Source organism: Lissotriton helveticus, chromosome 7 (genome assembly GCF_964261635.1).
Source record: "Lissotriton helveticus chromosome 7, aLisHel1.1, whole genome shotgun sequence".
Classification (NCBI taxonomy): domain Eukaryota; kingdom Metazoa; phylum Chordata; class Amphibia; order Caudata; family Salamandridae; genus Lissotriton; species Lissotriton helveticus.
Window position 1 is genome coordinate 744279869 of NC_136068.1, and position 26555 is coordinate 744306423.

Here is a 26555-nt window from a genome sequence, read left to right on the forward strand (position 1 = left end):
GTTAAAAATGCAGAACAGAAGGGTGCTACACCCAGAACCAGAGAGCCTCAGCCTGGGAGGCATGGCTCCTGAGGACCTAGAGTTTGCACACCTCAAACTCCTGGCGAGCACAGTGGCAGTGCTCAAGGAGGCAAGAAGGCCTACCACAAAGAAATGCTACGTAGCAAAGTGGAAAAGATACTCAGAATGGTGCATTATAGACAAATTGCAAAGAAGAATGACGAGGGAGTCAACCGTGCTAAAATACTTAACGCATCTACTTCAAAGTAAACTAAGCTACACATCCCTGAGGGTACACTTAGCTGCGATTGTGGCTTACACAAGAGGAGAAACAGGGAAACGTTTCTTCACCTCCCAAGTAGTAAAAAGATTTCTAGAGGGAGCGAAGAGGATCGCACCTCCAAACAGAATGCCAGCACTAGCATGGAACCTCAACGTAGTGCTGACCCAATTGATGAAGGCACATTTATGATATAATACTATTTACTCTGCTTGACAAAAAATGTAATATTTTGTATTTCACGAAATATCCAATATGTTGTGATAGTCTAAAACAAATTGTTCTCCCTCTCTCTATAAATGTATATATATATGCATATATTATATATGATTTTAACTTCAGTTATGACTGTTTACATGTCGTTATTTTCCATATTAACTAATATTAACCTAATTATTATTAACATAATAAATAAAACCCTCCTTATGTGTTTAGTTTCCAGGTTTTTGTCACTTTTGTATATTCTCACTTTCTATCTGGTAATGTTCCTTCACTTTAGTCTGATAGGTTTGAAAAAGCGGTTTACTACTTGGATGCTGTGGTTTCATTCATTGAATGTGGGAATGCTTTGGAAGAAAGTTCTCAGGAATCCAAGTCCCCGTTCCCTATGTATTCTGAAACTGTGGAATTAATCAAGTAAGTTTGTTCTGCTAATTAAAAAAAAACTGGAAAAATTAAATGCCATAATATTTATACATTTTCTTTTTATTGAACGTTTTAAAGTTGCATTGCATTTAACTAGACTATCTAAATAAAGCGTCTTAGCATGCAAGCCATATTTTATAATTTGTTTGGTCTATGAATAACATTTCATCATAAAAAGAGTATCTTGTGAAATGAGCAATAAACTTTGACTTGGATTCTACTTTCAATTGAAAGCATAAAAACTAAGAACAGGTGAGTGGAGGTTGTTTGAATTTACTATAGGAGGCCTAGCAATGTACCCACCAGGAGGCGTTGCGAAGACAAAAGCAGCAAACATTAGCACGTTCATCTCTGTTAAATAACCTGTGGAGAGGGGATGTTGTATCTTTTTAAGAATGAAGCAAAAGCATGATGATTTGATTCTGAAGGCTCCACAACTCTATTTTATGGAAGATATGAGGGATAAAAAGATAGTAGTGTAGATTTATTTAAAGCTTACTATCCCTGACAAGAATTGAAGCACTTTGCCGAAAGTAGCTATCTACTCCCTGGAACCCAAGCCTACTTTTTAATGTAATTTGTAAGTTTTAGTTAGTTGTATGTTAGCAGTATTACTAGAAGTGGTATACCCTAGCAATTTCTGGTCTAGAAAAAAGTTAGTTATTTGTTATTGATGCAGGTGTTTTAGTTATCTATTGATTTGTATGCTTAGCTGTGTCGGTGATTTAAGGGAAAGTGTATTATTCTATTGTTTGGCTGTTCTAGTAATGTGTGTTTCTGATGGATACGTTTGCCTACACTTTCCTCACCTCTTGAATCTACCCAGGCACCAGACTGGATCCAGAAATGTTGCATCCGTTCTCGTACAAGGATAGTTTGCACCTTATCAGACATGTCACAAATTTGTCCTGGTGCACTGATGTCTGTTACTTTATTGCCACATCCTATGATACTTTGCTGGCAGGCAGATGTAGTCTTCAGATCTGTAAAACGTTTGTTTTTAGTGCCTGGGCCCCAATTATGACTCTGTTATGGAAAAATTGTTGCTGCGTGTAGGAAAGTGCCCATTTTTGACACTGTCACTCCCTACTTTTTGCCTGATATTGGATTAAAATTTGATTAAAGTTTGCTGGGTTCCTGCTAACTAGGTTGCCAGTGCTCTTTCCCTAAAAGAAGGTAACTGCTCAATTGTTCCCAAATTGGCAAGACCTTTAGCACCTCTAAGTCCCTAGTAAACGGTGCCACTGGTACCTAGGGCATGGATACTAAAAAGGGTCCTTAAGGGCTGCAGAATGTTTTGTGCCTACCTCTGGGACCCAACCCAAAGTCATGCGGACTGCCACTGCAGGCCGCATGAAATGGTGCAGCTGAAAGTGAAAACATGACGTGGCCCACGTCCCTGTGTGCCATCCCTACAGACAATGCATGCAGTATAGGTAAGCCTCTCCTGCAGCAGATCCTATAGCCCTAAGGCAAGATGCACTATACTAAATGTGTAGACATATATGCATGAGCACATCTTCCCCTGTGATGCCTAAGTCACTTGTTAGATGTCACAAGTGAACAGGAATGCCATTTTAAGTACATGTGCTAGACACTGGTAAAAACAAGTTCCCCAGCTACATGACGGCTTCACTGAAATCTACGGTGTTTGCTATCAATCACCTTGTGTCAATAAACCCACACTGATTCCAGTGGTGGATTGTTTATTACATGCATACAGAGGGCACCTTAGAGGTCCTCTGAGAACCTATCAGCCTCTTAGAGTGCTGGCTGACTGGTATTGTCCAGCCTGCCACCTCAGTCGAGTTCTTGACCCCCTGGAGGTGAGAGGCAGCGCTCGGAGGTCAGAAACCATGCCTGTTCTGGCAGGTGGTGTTTACACCTCCACCAGGATGGCTAGTGAATGCATATCAGGGCCAGAGGCTTCACAGCCTATGCCACCTTTGATATGCGACTCTGGCTTTCTCCAGACCTGAGAGATGCCTCCCCTGCGGCCCATTTGGTACCAGGACAGGTGGGAAAGTAGCTATTCAAGGAGGCGTGGTCCACTACCAGGCCAGTGACACCCCTAAGGTGAGCTGCCTGATGTGCCCCCTTTAGGAAAATTCCACCCTCTTGGTAAATGCAGAATTTGGAACACTGGTTCAGGGTTATGCCCACTCCCCACAGAAAGTGGTTATATAGGGCGTATAGTGATCCCAAGTGTAAGTAGCCCATTGGCTACATCCCTTCACTCCCCTTAACACCCCTAAATTCAGTAATTGGGTGCTCCCGACACCAGGAACTTGGATTCACCTGACAAAAAGACCAAGAAAAGCCAAAGAAGTGAGTACTGCGGACTACTGGTTGACTTTGGCACCAAAACCTGCCTTCCTGGGTCACCAGGAATTCGCCAAGTCATCAGCATCTCCCTTGAAGTGGAGGAGCCACTTCCCTGCAAGCATCTGACTGCAACATCAGGTTCACCGTTTTGCTGACCACTGGGACCACCTACACAGCAGCCACTCAGGAGAAGGTCGCCGTGCTCCCAGAGGGCAGATCCGTTTCCCCACCAAGTGTGAATATGCCAGGAGGCGCACTCTCTAGTACCCAAGGTCCGGACCCCTTGCAGCAACCAAAGCTTGTTTGAAGTCCAGTTCAGACTCCCAACACCACAAAGAAATACCAGCTGACAAAAGACGTCTGCATCACAGAGGCCAGCACAGAGTGGTCCAGCTGTCCTGTTTTTTCTCCCCTTTACAGGCTCGATGGGGAACCGTGAGTGCCTTTGACGCGCTGGCCTAGCTGCTCCCAGGACCCTCACAAATTCAACTCCCTGTTTTAAGCTCCTGGACTTGCCCGCCTCTGCAGCCTCTTTCTAGGTGGCCCGCTGTTTGCCTACTGTGTACTGCACAATGCTACCAACCCACCCAGCACCTTTGCGCGCACACTCCAGGTCCGGTAAACCGGAACTGCTTGTGGTTCCTTGGACCTTGACCCTTGTAGGGAGCTGGCTCTGTATATAGTATTGCCACTAGGTGGTAATACCGAGCACAGAGCCCAGAGGTTCCCCAAAAGTGTACAGGGCTCAATGTTAAACCCAAAGTGCTCTATTAGTGGTTGTGTAGGCGAGCAGCCTTAGACCTAACACAGAGGAGTGAAGCACATTTAGTTCACAACCGTGATCAATAATGGAGACCCGACTCAAGGAGATCCAGAACAATTTTAGAAAATACTTTGTATTGTATTTTAAAACCAAGATCTTCATAATAAGGCAAGTACCTTTTTAATTAATAACACTTTTCACTTTGAAAAAATCTACACTTATAAAAAAAATTCAACACAGTCCAGTGTCATCCTATGGGGAAAACAACATTGCGGTTAAACAGGTAAGTACTGCACTTGCAATCCTGGTCGTCGGGCTAAAAGTCAGCAAGGGTCAGGGATCAGGTGAGTACCAAAAGTGCACCACCAGCGGCACCGAGACAGCCAGGTGCAGTGGTCAAAATCAAAGTTCGGCCCAATGCTTTCCAATGGAGACAAGGGATGCCTCAAGCCACACTGCTTACAGGTAAATAGATCGGCTGCAGGGGGCCACGCTTTGGAGGGTGGGAGGGGGTATGTTTTGCAGCAGAGACCTTTTCTAAATTCACATACTCTGCATATCCCGCCATCTAGTGGTTGGAGTCGGAAAGTGCTTATTTTTTTTTCTCTCTGGTTGGTAGGTATGAAACCCGATCCTTCTGGTCCGGCTACAAACCCCCTTTGTGTGTGTGCAAGCTCAGAATATTTTTTCCGCCATGGAGATCGGAGGGGTCGGAGAAACTACAGCAGCAGACGCATGTAAGAAAAGAAGCCCACCAGAAACTCCAGAGAGCGGTGGTACCAAGGAATGTTGCATGAGTGGGAAATCTTTGAGCAAAGCTGCTTGTAAGACGCTGCTCACTTTCTTCCTCATGCACCAGCGCAAGTACGTTTATCGTGCTGACGTCAGTTTTTCTTCTTTTCTGCGTCCCAACGCGGATCCGGAGAAGTGGTTACCTCTGGTCTGTTTTTCAGGCCTTCTGGACGCCTTTGGCGTCTGGGAACAGTGTGTGATGCCTTCGAGCTTCAAGGCGTGTGAATCCTGTATGCAGCAGATTTTGGCGACGGATGGGAGAGCACCACGACTCCAAGGAGTGCGACGCCTGCCGACCGATGAAGCCAAAGTCCCTGTGGTAATGTCGCATGAAGTTGCTGTCCGCCCGGATGTCCCGTTAAGAGTCCTCACGCCTCCTGTCTCCTTCTCGTGCTGGGGGGTCGGTTCTGGACAGGTTGCGGAGTCGTTCCCGTGAACGTGACTCTCCTGCCCTAAGTAAGCACGAGAAAAGAAGTCACGGAGGTCGCCGACCTCACTCGACAGCGGGGCCCGCTGCTCCAGGTCTCTAACGGACACAGGCCCTCGGGTGTCGACCCCCACTTATCTGCCATTTCTTGGAGCTGGGACGACTAGGGCCCAGATGGAGGCCCATTCTCGGGTCTTACTAGCCATCTTTGGGTCACCCCTCTCCCTGAGGCGCCTTCGGGCCTGTAAGAAAGTGGCTCTATATATACTGGACCAAAGTCAGGTACAGTGTGTATAGTCCCCAATCCCCAGAGGTATAACAGAGGTTGAAAGTCAGATCTGACATTACTCTCTCTAAAATGTTAGGTAGTTTTACAGTGTAAAGCATTTGTTGTACACACTCAGTCAGCAAAAGGTTTCACACACTCAAAAACTGAACTCTAGGCCAATTGTTTTTATATCCAAAGATATAGTTGTTTTATTTTAGAACCAACAGGTATCAAAATATACTTTTCTCAATATGAGTGACTTTAGGTAATTACTTTGCAGAATGGCAATAGACTTGGTAAATACAATAGTTACTGGGGTTGCAGTTGGCAACACAATTCTAAACACAATTTAACATTGATCTCAATGGGTCTTTCTATATAAATGCAGTTAATTACTTTCAGGGTTACTTTTCTAACCACCGGACTAGATCTTAGATTCAGTTCCGGTACCTAAGCTGTAAACGGTTAAGTAAAAGCGTTTGGGTAATTTGCAAAGGATTCAAATGTATTTTCAAAGTTGACACTTCATCAGACACTGTCGCTCCAGCCGCTCCTGACTCCGCTCCACATTCTCTGTGCCTGACTGCGATCTGAGCCACACTCGCTTGCGGTATCGTACTGACTGCCATCATAACTGCTGCCTGTGCTTAGCGTTTTGGCTGCGGGACGTATTTGCTATTTATTCATCTGGGTGCATAGCGCATTTGTGTGCATAGCTTCATTTGTTTTCATAGCGTTTTTGCTGCTGGACGTATTTGCTGCCATTATTATTATTTGTGTGCCAGCTTGTGCTTAACATTTGTGCTGCCTGATTCTGTGTCTGTGGCCCGATCTCTCCCTGCATCACCTTGTTGTTGTTGTTTGCTGCCATCTTGTTGTTCAAGCCCTCTCTCCTCCCCACTCCCAGCCGCTGCTCCCCCGCGGCCCCACCCCTCGCTCCCTACAGCACCTTCCATAGATCCCCTCCCCACTCGCCACCCCGCTCCCGCCTCCCAGCTGCTCCTCCCTCGCTCCGCCCCCTCCACTCTCCACTTATGACAGCTGCACTTACGCGCAGCGTCCACACGCAGCGGACGCGCCCCATGCGCGCCGAAGGCGCGCCAAAGGTAAGCCCGTCTACGCCCGTCCGCGCCTGGACCGCGACCAGCGCCAAACCCTCTGGCCCCCGCAAAAACCACTCCACCCGCCTTACGTACGACGCCGCAACCCTCTCAGCCCTTAACCCCAGCTGACCACCAAACTGCTACCAAGCCGTCCCAGGACACACCCATGGACCCTTCACCTGCCTCTCCTGCAAGTTCGACTGCATCAAGACCCACACCAAATCCACAAACTCCAAACAGAGCTCCGACACTAACCACCTGAGATGCTTCCTGCTCAACACCCGATCGGTCCACAGACACGCCATTGAACTCTGGAACCTACTCAACACCACCTCGCCGGACGTCGCCTTTCTTACAGAAACCTGGATGAACGCCTCATCAACGCCCGGCATCGCCATAGCCATCCCGGACGGCTACAAGATCATCCGAAAGGACCGCATCAACCAAACAGGAGGAGGCATCGCCATTGTTCATAAGAACACCATAAGCATCACGACCAGTTCTAACGACACACTCGCAGCTACAGAACACCTTCACTTCCAGATTCACATCGACCCCAAGACCACACTCAGAGGCACCCTCATCTACAGGCCACCAGGACCCCGCACACAATTCAGCGAAGACATCACTGACTTCATCAGCCCACACGCCCTCCCCTCCGAGGACTACATTCTACTGGGAGACCTCAACTTCCACCTGGAAAAGAACAACGACCGCAACACCACCACCCTTCTGGACAACCTCGCCAATCTCGGACTCAAACAACTTGTTGACACCCCCGCCCACTGTGCCGGGCACACGCTCGACCCAATCTTCACCTCCAGCAAGCACATCTCCTTCAATCACACCACAGCTCTCCATTGGACAGACCACAGCTGCGTCACTTCAACTACAAAAAGACTACGACCCACAACCACCCACAACCAATCCCCCGCAGAAACAAAATTACCACCGACCAACTCTTCACATCGCTTCACCAAAACCCTCCTGCAAAATCATCGGACCCAAACCTTGCAGCCACCAACCTCACACAAAGGATCACCCACGGCGCTGACGAATTAGCACCCTTGAAAAAACATAAAATCAAGCAAAGTAGCAAAAAATCCCCCTGGTTCAACCATGACCTTAAGAAATCCAAAAAGTTCTGTCGCACCCTCGAGAAAGCCTGGAGAAAAAACCCAACCACTGACAACATGGCCACCTTCAAGAACGCCACCCGCAAACACCACCAACTGATCCGATCCACCAAGAAATCAGCATTCAAGGATCGACTCGACAACAACGCCCACAACAGCAAGGAACCATTCAACATCGTCAAAGAATTTACCAACCCCACCACCGGCACCAACGACATCACCCTCTCCCAAGACCTCTGTGACTCCCTAGCCTCATTCTTCCACAACAAAATCGCTGACATACATAACAGCTTTGAAAACCAGTCCAAAGACCAGTCCATCTCACCCACCTCCGAACTAAAAACCCCCTCCAACAACCTTTGCGCCTGGAACCCAATCACCACTGAAGACACCATCCGCCTGATGAACTCCATCCACTCAGGATCGCCAACCGACCCATGTCCCCACCACATTTTCAACAAAGCAGACTCTATTATCGCACCCCATCTCCGAGACGTCATCAACTGCTCCCTCAACTCCGCTACCTTCCCGGAAAGCTGGAAACATGCCGAACTCAGCGCCCTTCTGAAGAAACCCACAGCAGACCCCACTGAACTTAAGAACTACCGCCCCATCTCGCTCCTCCCATTCCCTGCCAAAGTCATTGAGAAAGCCGTCAACAGTCAGCTCGCCGCCTTCCTCGAATCCAACAAATCCCTCGACCCTTCACAGTCCGGCTTCCGAGCCAAACACAGCACCGAGACCGCCCTCATCGCAGCAACAGACGACATTCGAACTCTACTGGACATTGGAGAAACAGCTGCCCTCATCCTACGTGACCTCTCCGCAGCCTTCGACACAGTCTGTCATAGCACCCTTATACAACGCCTCAACAACGTCGGAATACAAGGAAAAGCATTGGACTGGATCATCTCGTTCCTCACCGGAAGAACCCAGAGAGTCCGCCTCCCCCCTTTCAAATCAGAGACCACCGAAGTCATCTGCGGCGTACCACAAGGATCATCACTCAGTCACACCCTCTTCAACGTATACATGAGTCCCCTCGCATCCATCGCGCGCCAACACAACCTCAACATCATCTCCTACGCCGACGACACCCAGCTAATCCTCTCCCTCACCAAAGACCCAAACACCGCCAAAACCAACCTACACGAAGGGATGAAAGAAGTAGCCGAGTGGATGAAGAACAGCCGTTTAAAACTGAACTCGGACAAAACGGAAGTCCTCATATTAGGTTCATCCCCCTCCGCCTGGGACGACTCATGGCGGCCACCGGCCCTGGGAAACGCACCCATACCTACGGACCACGCACGTAACCTGGGCTTCATCCTGGACTCCTCCCTCTCGATGACCAGACAAGTCAACGCCGTCTCATCATCATGCTTCAACATCCTACGTATGCTCAAAAAAATCTTCCGTTGGATCCCCACCGAAACAAGAAAGACGGTCACCCACGCACTGGTCACAAGCCGACTGGACTACGGAAACACCCTTTACGCCGGAACCACAGCCAAACTACAGAAAAAACTCCAACGCATCCAAAACGCCTCAGCCAGACTCATACTAGACATCCCCCGCCAAGCTCACATTTCCGGTCACCTGAAAGACCTCCACTGGCTCCCCGTCAACAAGAGAATAACGTTACGTCTCCTCACCCACGCACACAAAGCCCTCTACGACCTAGGACCCGAATGCCTCAACACGCGCCTGTCCTTTTACACCCCCACCCGCCAACTACTATCGTCCAATCAAGCCCTCTCTGCAATTCCACACATCCATAGATCCACCATGGGAGGAAGATCCTTCTCCTACTTAGCTGCCAAAACCTGGAATTCTCTCCCCACCCACCTCCGGCTTACGCAGAACCACCTCTCCTTCAGAAAACAACTAAAAACTTGGATATTCGATAAGTAAATTACCCCCCTCCCTCAAGCGCCTTGAGACCCTCTGGGTGAGCAGTGCGCTATACAAATGTTAAACTTGAAGTTGAACTTGAACACTTAAAAACTTTTCAGAGAAAAACTAGCAATGTTATCCTATGAGAGAAAATTCAAGTCACGGGTAAAGTAGGCTCTTGTTACTTTTGTAATCCAGTACTGGACTAGGTTCAGCACTGGGACCTCTACCTAAGAAAGGTAAGTATTTGCGTTTCAGTTGTTGGTACGATTTTTAAAGAATATTTGTAGTTTGCAAAAATCAACACTGAGAGAGAAAAACAGTCAATGGTTTCCTATAGAAGAAAATACAGGTAACTGGTAAGTACAGTTAAGATTACTTTTGCGGTTCAGTGCTGCACTAGAAAGTACTACAAAAGGGGGTGGTGATGGACGGAGCATCTGAATCAATCAAACACTCACCCCCAGTCAACTGATCTGGGTTTAATCCATCACTATTCTTTAGCCCACTCAGCCACCCCATTTCAGACATGGCCATATGCAAATCAGTCTGACCCTGTGCCTCATGGGAACAGTCCAGCCCGAACTGCCAAGCCATGTCTTCCCTGGACCGGAAACAAGCTTCCGAGGACCGGTTTCTGGCATTCCAGCCATCTTCAGCCCGGCTTGCTTGAATCCAGTGGCAAAGTGAGCAAGGGACTCACGTCTGAGCATGCCCTGCCACTCTTATGGCGGTCAAAAGCGGTACAAAAGGGGGTGATGATGGACAGAGCATCTGAATCAATCAAACACTCACACCCAGTCAAAACATCTGGATTTAATCCATCACCGTTCTTTAGCCCACTCTGCCACCCCAGTTCATCATCCCCTTTTGTATCGCTTTGTTCGCTTTAAGTGTGGCAGAGTATGCTCAGACGTGAGTCCCTTGCTCACTTGGCCACTGGATTCAAGATAGCCTGGCTGATGAGGATTATGAATCCGAAACCGGTCCCAGGATGCTTGTTTCCGGTCCATGGAAGACATGGCTTGGCAGTTCGGGCTGGACTGTTCCCATGAGGCACAGGGTCAGACTGATTTGCATATGGCCATGTCTGAAATGGGGTGGCTGAGTGGGCTAAAGAATGGTGATGGATTAAACCCAGATCAGTTGACTGGGGGTGAGTGTTTGATTTGCTCAAACGCTCCGTCCATCATCCCCTTTTGTATCGCACTAGAAAGTACAGCACTGGCTTCTCTCCTTATCCCAGGTGAGTATTTCGGAAATCGTTTTCGGCTGATTTTAGAGGAATATTTTAAAGTTTTAAAACTCCACAGTCAATGTTAGCCTATGGAATGAAAGTGAGTTATCGGCTTTCAGGTGAGTACTCGACTGGGGAGGTTAAGGTTCTGGGCATAGACTCAGGGGTCTCCCAGCGTCGAAAGGTTCAGTTGTTACACCCTCAGCGACACAGGGGCAGCCGGGTGCAGAGGGAGTAGGCCCCTGCAATCCAATGGAGGGTAGGGGGCCTTTGGATTGTGGATGCAAGCTGGCAGGCCACGCAGCAGTGGGAGCTGAGCTCCTGGTCACTTACTCAGGGCAAGTGGGGAAGTAGAGTAGGGTAGTAGTTGCACTTCGGTAGTAGTTGCACTTGAAGTGGCACTCAGGCGGCAGGGTGCAGGGTGCTTTTGAGCCGTCGGGCGCTCAATGTTATCCAATGGGAAAGTTACCAAGTGAACAAAGGCTGCAGGCTCTGGGATGGAGATTCTTCAGGTGTGACCACCACTTCGAGAGGTAAATTGGGTTGTTGGAGAAGAGGTGAGTACCCCAAAAGAGGGCACAGGGGGCCGTGGGGCGCCGGGTGCAGGGGTGTCTTTGGGTGTCGGGAAATCTTACCCTCAGCTGGTCGCGGTTGGGGGGCGGGGGGGTCCTAAGTTCTGAGGCTGCAGGCGGCGTCTGGGTTGTCGAGCAGGGTCTTTGGGCACTGGAATTTGAGCCCTAGTCGCCGGGGGGACGTCCTCGTGATCTTGGATCACTGGGGCACGGGCCGGGCTCGGCAGGTGCAGAGTGGGCTGGTTTTGCGGTTCCTGGCTGGCACCAGGGGTATTGCTGTTGGAGCAGAGCCTCTGCTCAGGGGAGTCCCAGTCTTTGAGAGGGTCAAGGCAGGGAGTTCCTCCAGGTTTTCTTAGGTTGCGGTCCCCAGGAGTCGCGGGATTTGGCAGGGGCAGTTTCCAGGGTCGACAGGCCGGTAGGGCTGGGGCCAAGTCAGTTGGTGTCGTCCTGTTAGCAGCTGCATGGCGGGTCTTCTTCTTGATCTTCTTTCTGGTTTTCTTATCGGGATCTGAGGAAGGAAGGTCAGGGTGCCCCTAAATGCTGTGATTGGGCAGGGCTCCCCATCTTCAAGATGGCCGGAGCCCGGGGTCGTGCTTCACCTCGCCTCTCCCATCTGAGGGGTGGGGTTGGCACAGACTGGCACATCCTCCTTCCTCACGTAGGGTTTCCCACCAGTCTTCCCACCAGAGTGGGTGTCAGAACTGGTGGGGGCCAGTTGCTGAGTACAGCAAGTGGTCTGGAGAAGCTCACAAAGGCGGCAGGCCTTTGAAGAATCCCCCTGCCCATCCTAGGGGAGGAGACCTTGCACCTCGCCTAGGATTTGCATTGTTGCAGGCCCAGGAGGGCAGGTGGCTCTCCACCCAGGAGTCCAGCAACATGTCTGGTGTGGGGCAGCTTAGGCAGCCTCTCAGACCAGACGTGGATTGTAGGTTAGGTTTTCAGGGGGCATCTCTAAGATGCCCACTGGTGCATTTTACATTAAATCCCACACTGGCATCAGCGCGGGTTTAATGTGCTGAGAAGTTTATCAAACGTGTCAGTCTTCAGTGTAGCCATTATGGTGCTATAGAGTTCGTAATGGCGACCTCCCAGCACCATATACTCTGCACTTACAGTGCCCAGGAATGGCCCTGGGTACTGTAGGGTCACAGGGCTCATGCACCTGTGCCCACCCCATTGGCATAGGGCACCCAGCTAGAGGGGTGACTGAGGTATGCCAGGGCAGTGGGTCTTGTGGGCATGGCACACAGGGATGTGTGCCATGTCGACTCTTGGTTTAGTACTGTACTTAGACACTCGGTGTGTTGGTGTCAGGGTACAGGTCCCCTAAGGGTGGCACAGTACATGCTGCAGCCCTTGGGGATCTTCTCTGGTTCATGCCCTGGGAACCTATGGTACCATCTACTAGGGGCTAACAGGTGGCCAGATATGCCAATTGGGTTTTAGTTTCAACAGTTTTAGGGAAGGAACACAGGCCCTGGGCCCCTGGTTGCAGGAACTTGGGGCACACTCAGTGAAAGCACATCAGCAGTTCAGTAAAAAGTGGGGGCATACCAATGCAAGAACAAGAAAGATGGCACTTTCTCACAGGGCCCCATAGAGAGGGTAGGGGCTCAAATGAGGATTTTGCCGACAGGTTCACCCTCGGCAGCGGTCGAGCACCCGGACTTCGATTCAGTAGTCGGTGCAATGTCATGACACGGCCTAGAGGGACATCCTACTCGCGCGTCCAGGTCTTCCATGTCGTCACCGCACAGCCCTGTGAGGCTCCCTGCGCCAACGCTTGCTGTGGCTTCAGCGCAGTGCTCGACTCCGAGTCGACTCAGTTCCTCACGTCGACGCTGGTCTGATGCTAGATGGACAAGGCTCCTTCGGGGATCATAGACGTCGAGACAACGCCGGTGCTATCCCTGACCGTTCATCAGTGGAGGATGTGGAGGCCGAAACTGAGGAGGCCCATGTGGGTTCGCTACCCCAAGGGTTGTTTCGCTGTCCCTCTGAGCAGGACCTCATGCAGTGGCAGGGCCTTGGATGTCCTCGGGCTGTAGAGCCCCAAAGTTTTGGTGGCAGGATTAGCCTCATGCCGTCCCCTATGGATGACCTGTTGCCGCCACCTCGAATGGCCACGGTGGCTTTTGCAAGGGCGGTTCGCAGGGCTATGGACATTTTACAAGTGCAGCCACCCTAAGTTTCTCTGCCCTCTGATCCATTGCTGGATTCACTCCACTAAGGCACTGTGGAAGTGCAGCCCTTGTTGCTTTTTGATGAGTCATTATACGACCCTCTTCTGGGGACTTGTTCACAGCCCTTTTCGGTGAACCCGGTGCATCGGCATCGCCCTACTCCAGATGACCCTGTCTGTTTGTCCCTCCATCCTATGGCTCAAGAGCTGGTAATTCAGGCGGGTTCAGTCTCGCTGCCTTCTGCCCCATCTCTGTTACTCTTTCCCACTTGGGAGTCTTGATGGTTGGAGTCGTGTTGCCGCCCTGTATTTGCGTCCACCAGTGCAGGCCTTAGATCCCTGAGCACGTCTTGCGTGTTTGCACGGGCTTCTTCTGTCCTTTGGCACTCGGTCGAGTGCCTCCTCCCTTCTCCTCCGGAGAGTCCTCGGACTGACCTGGATCAGTTGACTCGTAAGGCCGGGAAATGGTGCAATTTTGCATCTGGTCGGCCAGGACACCACTGATTCGGTGGTTTAGGAAGCTGGCTCTGCGTATACCATACCAAAGTGAGGTATGATCTGCACAGAGTCCAGTGGAACCCCAAAGGTCGGAAGAGGTAAAGTTAGATAGAACCTTACTCTCTATTTGTGGTAGTGTGGTTGAGCAGTAACGCAGTATCAGAGGACAGTGTTAAGCATTTGTTGTACACACTTAGTCAGCAAATGAATTCACACAGTCAGACCAATTTTTTATATATGAAAATATTCTTTTAGTTATTTTATTTTCTAGAACCAAGCACGCCTGGCACAGGTAAGCAATAAATACTTTACAGGAGTAAAGCAGTTTTTTAAACAGTTTGGATTGCAATAGTAAATGTACTTTGATTTGACTTACAGTATTGTTCCAGAGAAATTCAATGATTTGTAAATACAGTACATAGACTTGAATAGGATTTTCAGTAAAATACCAGGTAAGCTACTTTTTTGTATTACTTTTCTTACTCCGAGTAGTATGCCTGGATCCTACTCTGGGACATTTCTGCAAACCGGTAAGTAAAATCATTTTGGTCAAACAGTGTAATTTTAAAGAATTTCTTTTAGTTTTCAAACTCCTCAGTGTTATTCTACGGAGGAAAATAGTGTTTACAGGTAAGTTACTTTTGAGTTTACTTTTCTTACACAATGTAGTATACCTGGATACTACACAGGGACATCTTCTGCAAACAGGTAAGTAAAAACGTTTTTTTTAATCGGTACAATTTTAAAGAATTTAGTTAGGTTTTCAAACTCCACACTTTGAAACTTTTCCAAGAAAAACAGTCAATGTTATCCTATGGAGGAAAATATAGTTATCGGTTTTGAGGTAAGTATTTGGTACTAGGAGTTGAGGTTCTGTGGGTAGACTCAGGAGTCCCCCAGGGTCAGTGATGCACTCTTGTTACACATTCAGCAGCACTAAGGCAGCTGGGTACAGAGTGTTGAGGCCCAATGTTAACAATAGAGGCAAGGGGACTGCTGGTTGGTGGCTGCTGATGAGCAGGCCACTTGGTTGTGGGAGCCAAGCTCCTGGTGTTAGGCTCAGGGCAAAGGGGGATCCGGTTTAGCACACAAAGTACACCTGCAGCGGCACAGGGGCAGCTGGGTGCAGGGTGCTGTTTTGGCGTTGGATGCCCTGTTTTCAATGGGGATTTTCGTTTTTGGTTATAGCTGCAAGCTTGGTCCAGGAAGACTTCCGCTAGGAACCAACAGCTGGGCAGGTAAGTTGGAGGGCTTGGCGACGTAGGTGCTCCTCAGGTTCTTTTCTCCAGGGGCAGGGCAGCTGGATGCAGGTGTCTTTTGAGGTCGGATTTCACCTTACCGCGATTAGGGGGGGCTCCGTGCAGAGACTTGCAGGCAACGTAGGGGAGTCCTGGAGGGGTCAACCCACTGTGGACTCAGATTCTGGAGCGCTGGGGGACCTCGCTGGGACTGGTGGGCCACTCTAACTCTGGCCGTAGGCGACCGGTGCAGTGGTAGTTCCAGGCGTCAGGTTTCTTTGCCCTCAGCAGGCTCAGAGTCTGTTTTCTGAGTTTCTTTTGAACAGGGCTGCTGTTCACAGGAGATCCGGTCTTTGTTGAAGGCAGTCAGTCCTCCCATTTATTTATTTTATTTATTTATGCAATTTGTATAGCGCGAACAAATGCCCAAGGGCGTCTCGGCGCTGTGGACAGAACAGTATATGAGTAGAGGAGGGAATTTATTGGTTGAAAAGCCAGGTTTTAACTTTTTTTCTAAAGATGGTCAGGGTGGGGGCAGATCTGATGTCCGGGTCAAGGGAGTTCCACAGTTTAGCTGTTGATACTGTGAACCTGCGATCGCCCCAAGTGACAGTTCTGGTTCGAGGAACCGTCATAAGGAGTGCATTCATTGATCGTAGTGATCGTTTTGGAACGTGAAATGCAAAGGTTTTTTGAAGAAAGTGTGGACCTTGTTTCTGCGTGGCTTTGAAAGCGATGCAGAGGGCTTTAAACTTTATTCTGTTCTTTACTGCTAACCAGTGATAGCCTTTGATGATGTGGGCAATAGGTTGGAACTTGGGGGTGCCAGATAGCATCCTGGCAGCAGCATTGTGTATGGACTGTAGCTTTTTGATGACTTTAAGTTGGGCATTAAGCAAAAGTCCATTACAATAATCTACTGAGGACATTACAAAAGCAGTGACCAGGGCTTTGCCAGAGTTGGGGGGAGATAGGGAAGAATCTTTTTTATGGCTTTTAACTTGAAAAAAGAGGAGGACACAATGGAGTTTACATGTGCGGAGAAGGTGAGCTTATCGATAAGAACACCTAGGTTTTTTACCTTGGTGACTGGGAGGGGAGGGGGGCCCAGATCATTGGGCCACCATCCATTAGGCCAGGTAGGGACAGGCTTGCCAAAAGTGATGACCTCCGTTTTATTGGAGTTAAGTTTTAGACAATTTATTGTCATCCAATTACTGATGGCAAGCATGCCCTGATGGAAATTGGCGGCGATTTTATCTCCATTTTCTTTGATGGTGAGAACCAATTGGGTGTCGTCAGCATATGATGTTAGGCTCATCCCGCAATCCTTAATGACCTTTGCTAGGTCAGTGACGTAGATATTAAAAAGAGTTGGGCTGAGGGATGAGCCTTGAGGGACACCACAGGGTAACGTCATCTGTGCAGATTGGAATGTTCCTTGCTGAACCGTCTGAGTACGGTGAGCTAGGAAGGATGACAGGAGATCTTTAGCTTTGGCCTGGATACCTAAGGCATTGACACGATCGATCAGGATTTTGTGATCGACCGTGTCAAAGGCCGCAGTGAGATCCAGAAAGATTAACACCGCCGCTCCTCCTTGATCAAGGGCTGCTCTTATCTCATCTGTAGCCTTGATAAGGGCGGTTTCAGTGCTGTGATGTTTCCGGAAGCCAAACTGTGTGTGATCGAGAAGGGAGTGTTCTTCAATGAATTGGGAGATTTGATGATTCATCAGTTTTTCGACGATTTTAGCGGGGAAAGGCAGACTGGCTATAGGTCGGTAGTTGTTGGAGTTGTCAGCATCAAGATGAGGTTTTTTTAAAAGAGGTTTGAGGAGGGTGTCTTTCCAGATAGCTGGGTATATACCTGATTTAAACATAGCATTAAAGATGTCAGTGAGTTCTGGAGGTCGCTGGCTGCAGAGCAAGACAATTTTGGGCGCAGGATCTCTGGAAACTGCAGACGGGCTGGTAGGGCTGTGGCCAAGTCAGTTGTTCTCTGCAGTCTCCTCTGCTGTGCGTATTTTTTCGTTCTTTTTCTTCTTAGGTTGCGGGAATCTGCTTTGTTGGTTCAGGGCTGCCCCCTGAATACTATATTTAGGGGGGGCGTGTCATGGGTCTTGGGGTCTAGCCAATGGGCTACTGACTTTAGGGTGACTACACCCTTGGTGTGCTCACCCCACTGGGGTAGTGAGCACAATCCCTAATCCTGATTGGGGAGTGCCTGAAGAGGGGGCTTCCCCTCGCCCCAGCCCCCCCGCACCCCCCACCTGAGGGGTGGAGTTGGCAGAGGTGGGCACACCTTCTGGGCTGGCTAGTTTTCCTGCCTGTCTTCCTGCTGAAAATGAGGGGAGACCGGAAGAGGGCCTGCTCCTGATAGCAGGAGAGGCTGGGGTAGCATTACGAAGGCTGCCAGGCCTTTGAAGCTCCCTGCCACAGATGATGGCTCTTCCAGGCCTGGGGGAGGTGTGAACACCTCCGCCCAGAAAAGGCTTTGTTTCTGGGCTCAGGGAGCGAAGGCTCCCACCCTAGGGGCCCAGAAACATGTCTTGTGGTGGCAGGCTGGTGTGTACCAGTCAGGGAACCCACCAGAGCCTGGTTATTTTTCAGGGGGCATCTCTAAGATGCCCTGAGTGCGCATTTTTCTTTAAATCTCATACTGGCATCAGTGTGGGTTTAATGTGCTGAGATGTTTGATACCTGTAAGAAACTGGCTCTATATATACTGTACCAAAGTGAGGTACAGTGTGTATAGAGTCCAAGAATCCCCAGAGGTTTGGCAGAAGTTAAAGTTAGATAGAACCTTACTCTCTAAAGTGGTAGCTTGGTCGAGCAGTAAGGCAGTATCAGAGGACAGTGTTAAGCATTTGATCTACCCACTGAGTCAGCAAATGAATTCACACACTCAAGAACTGAACTCTAGGCCAATTGTTTTTGAAAAAAAAAGATACTGTTTATTTTTAGAACCAAGCAAGCCTGGAACAGGTAAGCATTCAATACTTTTCAGTAATAAGTTACCAGTTATAGTACTGTTTGAAAAGGCAATAGGAGTTGTACTTTGTTTGATTTACAGGAGAGCAGTAGAATGCAACACTTAGTAAATACAGAACATTGGAATGAATAGGCTTTTTCGGTAAATTGCAGGTAAGTTACTTTTACCTTACTTTTTCTAACTCAGTGCTGGATGCCTAGATTCAGCACTGGGACATTTACTGAAAACAGTTGAAAAAATGCATTTAGATTATTGTTACGATTTTTAAGGAATATTTCGAGTTTTCAAAACTCCACACTGTCGTTTTTCTGAAGAAAATTGTCAATGTTCTCTTCCAGGGGATCCTCATCAATAGTCATAAGCATTAGAATATTCCCGCCCATGCGCGGGACCCCGGAAACAATATATTATATGTGCCCCACATATATATAGACATATATATATAAATATATATATATATAAAAATAAGCAATTGCAGCCAAATAAAACAATAGAGCTGGCATATGCAGTGAAGAATTTCCACAATACAGTGTATTTTGCATTAGAAACATGAGAAACAACACCAATGCTTGTTTAGAAACTGTTTTAATGCTTAGAAAACAGTAGAAATTCTCATAACACACTGTAAGCATATACAGCTCCCAGGCTGCATTGCAAAATCCCAGTCTAAAAAGACTGAAAAGCTAACCTGTAGCTGAATGTACTAAAAACTGACGCTGTGCCTTTAAGGCACCTCAGCCCCTAGCTTCCCATCATGCCTCAGGGGTTACAGTTAGGTCAGTTGTTCTTTCCGGCTCCTTCAGGAAGGACCCTGGATACTCAGCTCCACATTTTTCTGCCTTTTTCAGTCAGAAAATCTTCAAAAGAACAATTTTTTGATTTACTTTGACTTTTCACATCAGAGTCAAGTAAATAACTGCTTAGCAGTCAATTTTTTGTGAGGTTTTCCTTTCAGGATGCCCTCATTATTTGATGATTGCCCTTCTTGTGGCCACAAGAAGGCAAAAACGGACTCTCATGAGGTCTGTATTTTATGCTTGCCAGAGGATCATGATCCTAAAGACTGTTCTCATTGTAAAAACCTGTCTGACAGAACTCTTAAAGACAGAGAGAGGAACAGGCTCTATGGTCTGGCCCAGAGATCCATGAGAGGAAGATCTGCAGAGAGGAAGAGTTCAAAGAGACCCAGAACTCCCTCCAAAGGCAAGTCAGAGCGTCCATCAACCTCAGCACCGGGCTCGGCGCTGAAAAAACGACATCTGATGGACAGTTCGAGAGAAAAAGCTCCGTCGACGTCGAGATCGGCGTCGATGAGGAAATCGTCGTCGAAAAAAGGTCCGCCGCCGTCGAAGAAAGCTCCGCCGTCGTCAACTAGGCGACGATCAGCGTCGAGAGAAGCCACGAGATCGCCGTCGACGAGAGGTTCGACGTCAAGACATAAGTCAACTCCGCCGCCGTCAACCAGGCGACGGTCGGCGTCGAGAGACAGATCACACTCGCCGTCGTCTCGACGTCGACAGGCTTCGAAGAGTGACACCTCCGCCGACGTCTCCACGGAGGCGCTCGGCGTCGAGGAGCAAGAGCCCCCTCGGACGATCGTCGTCGAGGAAGGGATCATCGAAGGCACGTCGGCGCTCGTCGTCGAGGATGTCCGATCCTCCGCCGTTGCCGCATGCCAGGTCGATGACATCTCCGTCGCCGACAGATCAACGTCGGCCGACGTCGAGAGCTCCGTCGACGGCAGGGCTATGCCGTTCGACGTCGAGACCTCCGTCGACGGCAGGACAACGCCGTTCGGCGTCGAGGGAGAAGACTCCGTCGTCGGTGCATCATCGCCGATCGACGTCGAGGGACCGCAGATCATCGTCAAAGCATTCAACGCCGAAGGTTATCACCCCGTCTACGCCACAGAGGCGTTCGACGTCGAGGGAAAGGCTTTTGAGACGTCCTCCAACACCGGTGAGACGGAGATCTCCTTCGGTGCCTTCGACAGTCCTAGTGACACAATCTGCTTCACTCCATTCCTCCTCAAGTGCCTCGGGTTCAACGGGGTCATCTTCTAGGAGTAGGAGTCCGGTTCAGAAGAATCCCCAGCGGGGTTACACTTCACATATGAGACTCTCGCCAAGAAAGTGGAAGGATTCTAAGGCACCAGAGAGACTTCAAAGGTACTTGAGTCCAGTCCACGGGTCTCCTCTTCAGCAAGCAGAAGAGGCAGATGGACAGAGTCCTTCCATTCACCGTTCACGCTCACGAGAGAGAAGAGCGGACAGGTCGCATGCCCCTAGGGTCTCCCGATCACCAAGGAGGGAGCAACCCAAATCTCGAACACCGAGAAAGGATGTAAGATCGAGATCTCCAGTACATCAGAGGGTATCACGTTCTCCTCGAAGGGAGGAACGACCTAGGAGATCACCGGTGAGGAAGGAGCATTTTCACCACAGGAGAAGAACTCCATCATCCTCCCCTCCATCTTCGCCTAGATCTTCTAAAGGGGACTATTCTCCGACGCTGGCAGACAGCCCTCGCTCAAGAGCTTCCCCTCTTGACGACGTCAACACGTATCTGGACGTTTTGCAAAGGGGTGCTCACAAGCTGAATATAGAAATGACCACTCCAGAGGTGTCCACTACTGTGATTTTTGAGACTCTTCATCACAAATCATATACACGGCCGTTGCTCCCATTAGTTCCAGGAATAATGGACCCAATCAAAGAGGTTTTCCTCACGCCAGCAACGATCAGGGCAGTACCGGCACGTATCCAGAAAAAATATAGGCCGGCTGACTCAGATCCTATCTTTGTTAAAGGTGAGCCTGCGGCGGACTCAGTTATTGTAGCCTCAGCTAGGAAGAATCACACAGTCGCTCCTTCTTCATCAGTTCCTCCTGACAAAGACAGCAAGACGCAAGATTCTTGGGGACGCAAGGTATGCAGCACAGCAGCTTCATCCCTGAAAGTCTCTAGTGCATCAGCCCTTCTGGGAAGGTACGATAAAGCCCTATGGGACTCCATGGAACGATTCAAAGGGAAATTGCCCAAGGAGGACCAGAAGGACTTTGAGGAGACCGTGACAAAGGGCTGTTTGGTGGCAAACCAAATGATTAGTTCATCAGCAGATAACGCCCTTCTAGCTGGACATAACTACTCACATGGGATATGTGCGAGGAGATCCTCTTGGCTGCGTTTAACTGGGCTCAAACCAGATGCCCAGCAGCGCATCCTCAATCTGCCTTTTTCCGGATCTTCACTCTTCGGGGAGCATGCCGATCAGGAAATGGCCCGTATGAAGACTGAGTTAGACACAGTAAAGGCAGTAGGTCTGGAAAAACAGAAAGCACCGTTCAAACGACGCTTCAAGACCAACAAGAACCGGGGAGGCCAACAGAGGGTTCAAACCCCTCAATGGTCTCAAAACAAGCCGCAAGGAAAGCCACAATACAGAGGAGGAAGGTCAAGCAGAGGTAGAGGCGGACATCATCAGTCCTCTACCACACCTAGAGGAGGCAAGGCCTGAGCAGTGGCTTCCTCTGACGCCGTTACCCACTCCAGTGGGAGGAAGTGCTGCACAACATCTGGCAGAGTGGGTCAGCATCACGAAAGATCGGTGGGTGCTGAATATACTGCGCAATGGATATGCGCTACGTTTCAGGAAGAAACCACAACCGGCTCGTCCAAAAAAGTCTCGCTCGTACCAACTAGAGCTCCTCAAAAAGGAAGTGAGCGCCCTCTTAAAGAAAAACGCGATCGAAGAGGTACCCCTATCCCAAAGGGGGAAAGGAGTGTACTCAAGATATTTCCTTGTCCCCAAAAAAGACCAAGAAGGCAAATTCAGACCAATTTTGGATCTTCGACTCCTCAACAAAGTGGTGGTCAAAGAGAAGTTTCGCATGTTGGCACTCCACCAAATATGTCCTCATCTACAGATCGGAGATTGGATGTGTTCGGTGGATTTACAAGACGCGTACTTCCACATTCCTATTACACCAGGTCATCGAAAGTACTTGAGGTTCCTGGTAGGGTCCAAGCATTACCAGTTCAAAGTGCTTCCTTTCGGACTCAAATCCGCACCAAGGGTCTTCACCAAGTGCATGGCAGTGGTAGCGGCGTGTCTACACAAAAAAGGTCTCTTTGTGTACCCATATCTAGACGACTGGCTCCTGAAGAGTCCGTCCCCTCGTCAAGCCACCAAAGACTGTCACCTGTGTCTCCAACAACTACACAGGCTCGGCCTCCACGTGAACACAGAAAAATCAGTCCTGCAGCCCACGCAAACTATCCACTATCTGGGTGCAGTTCTAGACACAAAGTTAGGAAGAGCGTTTCCTTCGCTGGAGAGACTGTCTTCCATGGGGCAAAAATGCAAAAAGTTACTTCAGTTTCCTCGTCCAAAGGTGCGAGAAGTAGCTTCTCTTTTGGGCTCCATGGCGTCCTGCATCTTCCTAATACCGAACGCCAGGTTGAGGATGCGGCCTCTACAAGAGTCTGTGGAGGATCAGTGGGACCAAGCGACGGGAGATTGGGAGGACCGAATCATCCTGTCTCAATCAGCACTGACCTTAATAAAGTGGTGGACTCGCCCTCGGAATGTCCTGCAGGGAGTCCCTTTTCAGCAACCTCTTCCTTCGCTGTCTGTGGTAACGGACGCATCTCTAGAAGGCTGGGGTGCTCACATGGGTCATCTTCAGATTCAGGGTCGCTGGTCGACCAACCTTCAGACATACCACATCAACATGCTGGAGCTTCGAGCAGTTCATCTGGCGCTCAAAGCGTTCTTTCCAGCAACATCAACGGACAAAATCCTGGTTCAGACGGACAACACTACAACTATGTTCTATCTGAACAAGCAGGGAGGGACTCGATCTCGCCCTCTGTCTCTGGAGGCCCAGACAATCTGGCACTGGCTTCTGGCTCGGGGACTGTCGGTTGTGGCAGTGCACCTTCCAGGCGAGCTAAACACAAAAGCGGACGCACTCAGCAGGCACTTCGAAGATCAGCCAGACTGGGTGCTACACGACGAAGTAGTCGAAGAACTCTTCCGTTGCTGGGGTCGTCCAGACATAGACTTATTTGCAGACGACGAAAACGCCAAATGCCACGCCTTCGCGTCCAGGTTCCACCGGCCAGGGACGCAAGGGAACGCTCTCCTGCTGGAGTGGACAGGAATGTTCGCTTATGCTTTTCCTCCTCTGGCACTGATTCCGAAGGTGGTGGCCAAGCTCCTCAGATCGAGCATGGACATGATCCTAATTGCTCCGGATTGGCCGCGACAATGGTGGTATCCAGACCTGTTACATCTGTCGCTGTGTCCACACAGACGTCTTCCGTGCAGGCCAGACCTGCTGAGCAAGATGAACGGGAGGATCCTGCATCCCAACCTCCCGTCGCTGAACCTGACTGCATGGCTCCTGAGGTCTTGCAATATGGACACTTAAATCTACCTCCGGAATGTATGAATATTTTAAGAGAGGCAAAGAGACCTTCCACAAGGGCGTCTTATGCGTTCAAGTGGAAACGTTTTTTCATTTGGTGTAAGGACCATGGCTTTGATCCCACCAAAGGACAAGAAGAGGTAGTTCTTCCATACCTCCTATACTTAGCGACATCAGGGTTGAAATACGCTTCTATTAGGGTTCATCTATCCGCCATAGTAGCGTACAGAAAATCACCTGCACAAACATCGTTTTTTCAAGTCCCAGTGGTGAAAGATTTCCTTCAGGGATTAAAGAAGGTCTATCCCCCTGTGAGAAATCCTTCTCCTCCCTGGGAGTTGAACCTGGTTCTCTCCAGGCTGATGTCTACACCGTTTGAGCCTATACACAAGGCCTCCTTGCAGCATCTCACTTGGAAGGCGGCCTTCTTGGTGGCAATAACCTCTGCGCGCAGGGTTAGCGAGATACAAGCACTCTGCACCAAGGAACCTTACACTGTGTTTCACCACAACAGAGTAGTAATGAGGGCTCACCCATCTTTTCTTCCAAAGGTGGTATCGGATTTTCATATAAATCAAACGATTACCCTTCCTTCGTTCTTTCCTAACCCATCGACCCCAGCTGAGAGGTCGTTGCACTCGTTAGATCTTAAACGGGTGCTAAAGTTTTACCTAGAAAAAACTAAGGACACCAGAAAGACAGACCAACTCTTTGTCAATTATGGTGCTATGAGGACCGGGTTTGCAGCAGCCAAAAGATCCATCTCCAGATGGATTGTCTCTTGTATCAAACTAGCATACCAGCTGGCTGGCAAACCTTTGTTGCACTCACCCAAAGCTCATTCCACTAGAGGGAAAGCAGCCACAATAGCTTTTTTGCATGACATTCCCATGTCAGAAATATGCAAGGCTGCGACATGGAAATCAGTCCATACCTTTACAAGGCATTATTGCCTAGAGTCTGATTCCAGAGCGGATTCTCAAGTAGGGCAAGCCTCCTTGAGAAACCTATTTGGGTAAAATAAGGCCTATTTTTGGGCCTACGGATATGATTGTTATCTGTTGATTCCTTTGCCCGCAGGGATGAGGTGAGGCTCGCTACTCTATTCTAATGCTTATGACTATTGATGAGGATCCCCTGGAAGAGAAGGATTAGTTACTTACCTGTAATCCTAGTTCTCTTCCAGGGGTATCCTCATCAAAGTCATAAGCAACCCTCCCGCCTCCCCGGGCAAAGGACTTTGTTTATTACATAGGAGATGGTTTTTAACCTGTTATTACCATGGTTTGGTTTTCAGTCTCCGAAAAGAACAACTGACCTAACTGTAACCCCTGAGGCATGATGGGAAGCTAGGGTCTGAGGTGCCTTAAAGGCACAGCGTCAGTTTTTAGTACATTCAGCTACAGGTTAGCTTTTCAGTCTTTTTAGACTGGGATTTTGCAATGCAGCCTGGGAGCTGTATATGCTTACAGTGTGTTATGAGAATTTCTACTGTTTTCTAAGCATTAAAACAGTTTCTAAACAAGCATTGGTGTTGTTTCTCATGTTTCTAATGCAAAATACACTGTATTGTGGAAATTCTTCACTGCATATTCCAGCTCTATTGTTTTATTTGGCTGCAATTGCTTATTTTTATATATATATATATATTTATATATATATGTCTATATATATGTGGGGCACATATAATATATTGTTTCCGGGGTCCCGCGCATGGGCGGGAATATTCTAATGCTTATGACTTTGATGAGGATACCCCTGGAAGAGAACTAGGATTACAGGTAAGTAACTAATCCTTTTAGTCTATGGAGAAAAACAGGTTATCGGTTTGCAGGTAAAAAACGACTGTGGGAGTTAATGTTCTGGGGTTAGACTCAGGGGTCCCCCAGGCTCAGTGATTGTTTGAAAGTGGCTCTATATACACTGGACCAAAGTAAATACAGTGTGTAGAGTCTCCAGTCCCCAGAGGTTTGGCAGAGGCTAAAGTTAAATATAACCTGACTCTCTAAAGTGGTAGCTTGGTCGAGCAGTAAGGCAGTATCCGAGGACAGTGTAAAGCATTTGTTGTACACACTCAGTCAGCAAATGGTGTCACACACTCAAGAACTGAACTCTAGGCCAATGGTTTGTATAAAAAAAAATATATACTTTTTTTCTTTTAGAACCAACAATAGGTATCAAAATATACTTTCTCAGATCGAGCTACTTTCAGATAAATACTTTCAATAGACAATAGACTTTGGAATAGGATAGTTACATTGTTGCCATAGGCAACACAATTTCAAACACAATAACACATTGAGCTCAATGGGAATTTTCTAAAAGAAGGCAATAGATTACTTTTCTAACTGCAGGACTGGATCCTCTATTCAGTCCTGGGACATATACTGTAAACAGTTGAGCAAAATCAATTAAGTCACAGTAGTGATTTTTAAGCAATATTTTGGTATTTTAAAAGTTGACACAGAAAAACAGTCAATGATTTCCTATGGAAGAAATTCACTTAGCAGGTAAGTGGGGTTATGGTTACTCTTTCTATCTCATGGATGGATCCTAGATCCAGCACTGGTGCACCACCTGTAAACAGTTGAAAGATTATGTTTTTGTTATACAGGCGATTTTTAACGAATATTTGTAAGGTTGCAAAATCGACACTTCGAAACTTTTTCAGCAAAAACCAGGCTATGTTATCCTATGGAAGGAAATTCAATTTGCAGGTAAAGTATGTTCTCGTTACTTTTGTAATCCAGTGCTGGACTCCTGGGTTC

The 26555-nt window shown here is 48.5% G+C and overlaps 1 protein-coding gene across 1 annotated transcript in view; it reads left to right on the forward strand.

Moving 5' to 3' along the window:
* AFF4 (ALF transcription elongation factor 4) overlaps positions 1 to 26555 on the forward strand; it is a 907016-nt gene that overhangs the window by 716468 nt on the left and 163993 nt on the right. Inside the window, exon 18 of the mRNA XM_078653083.1 lies at positions 780 to 916. Coding sequence (XP_078509209.1) covers positions 780 to 916 — 137 coding nt within the window. The remainder of the gene's footprint in view (positions 1 to 779; positions 917 to 26555) is intronic.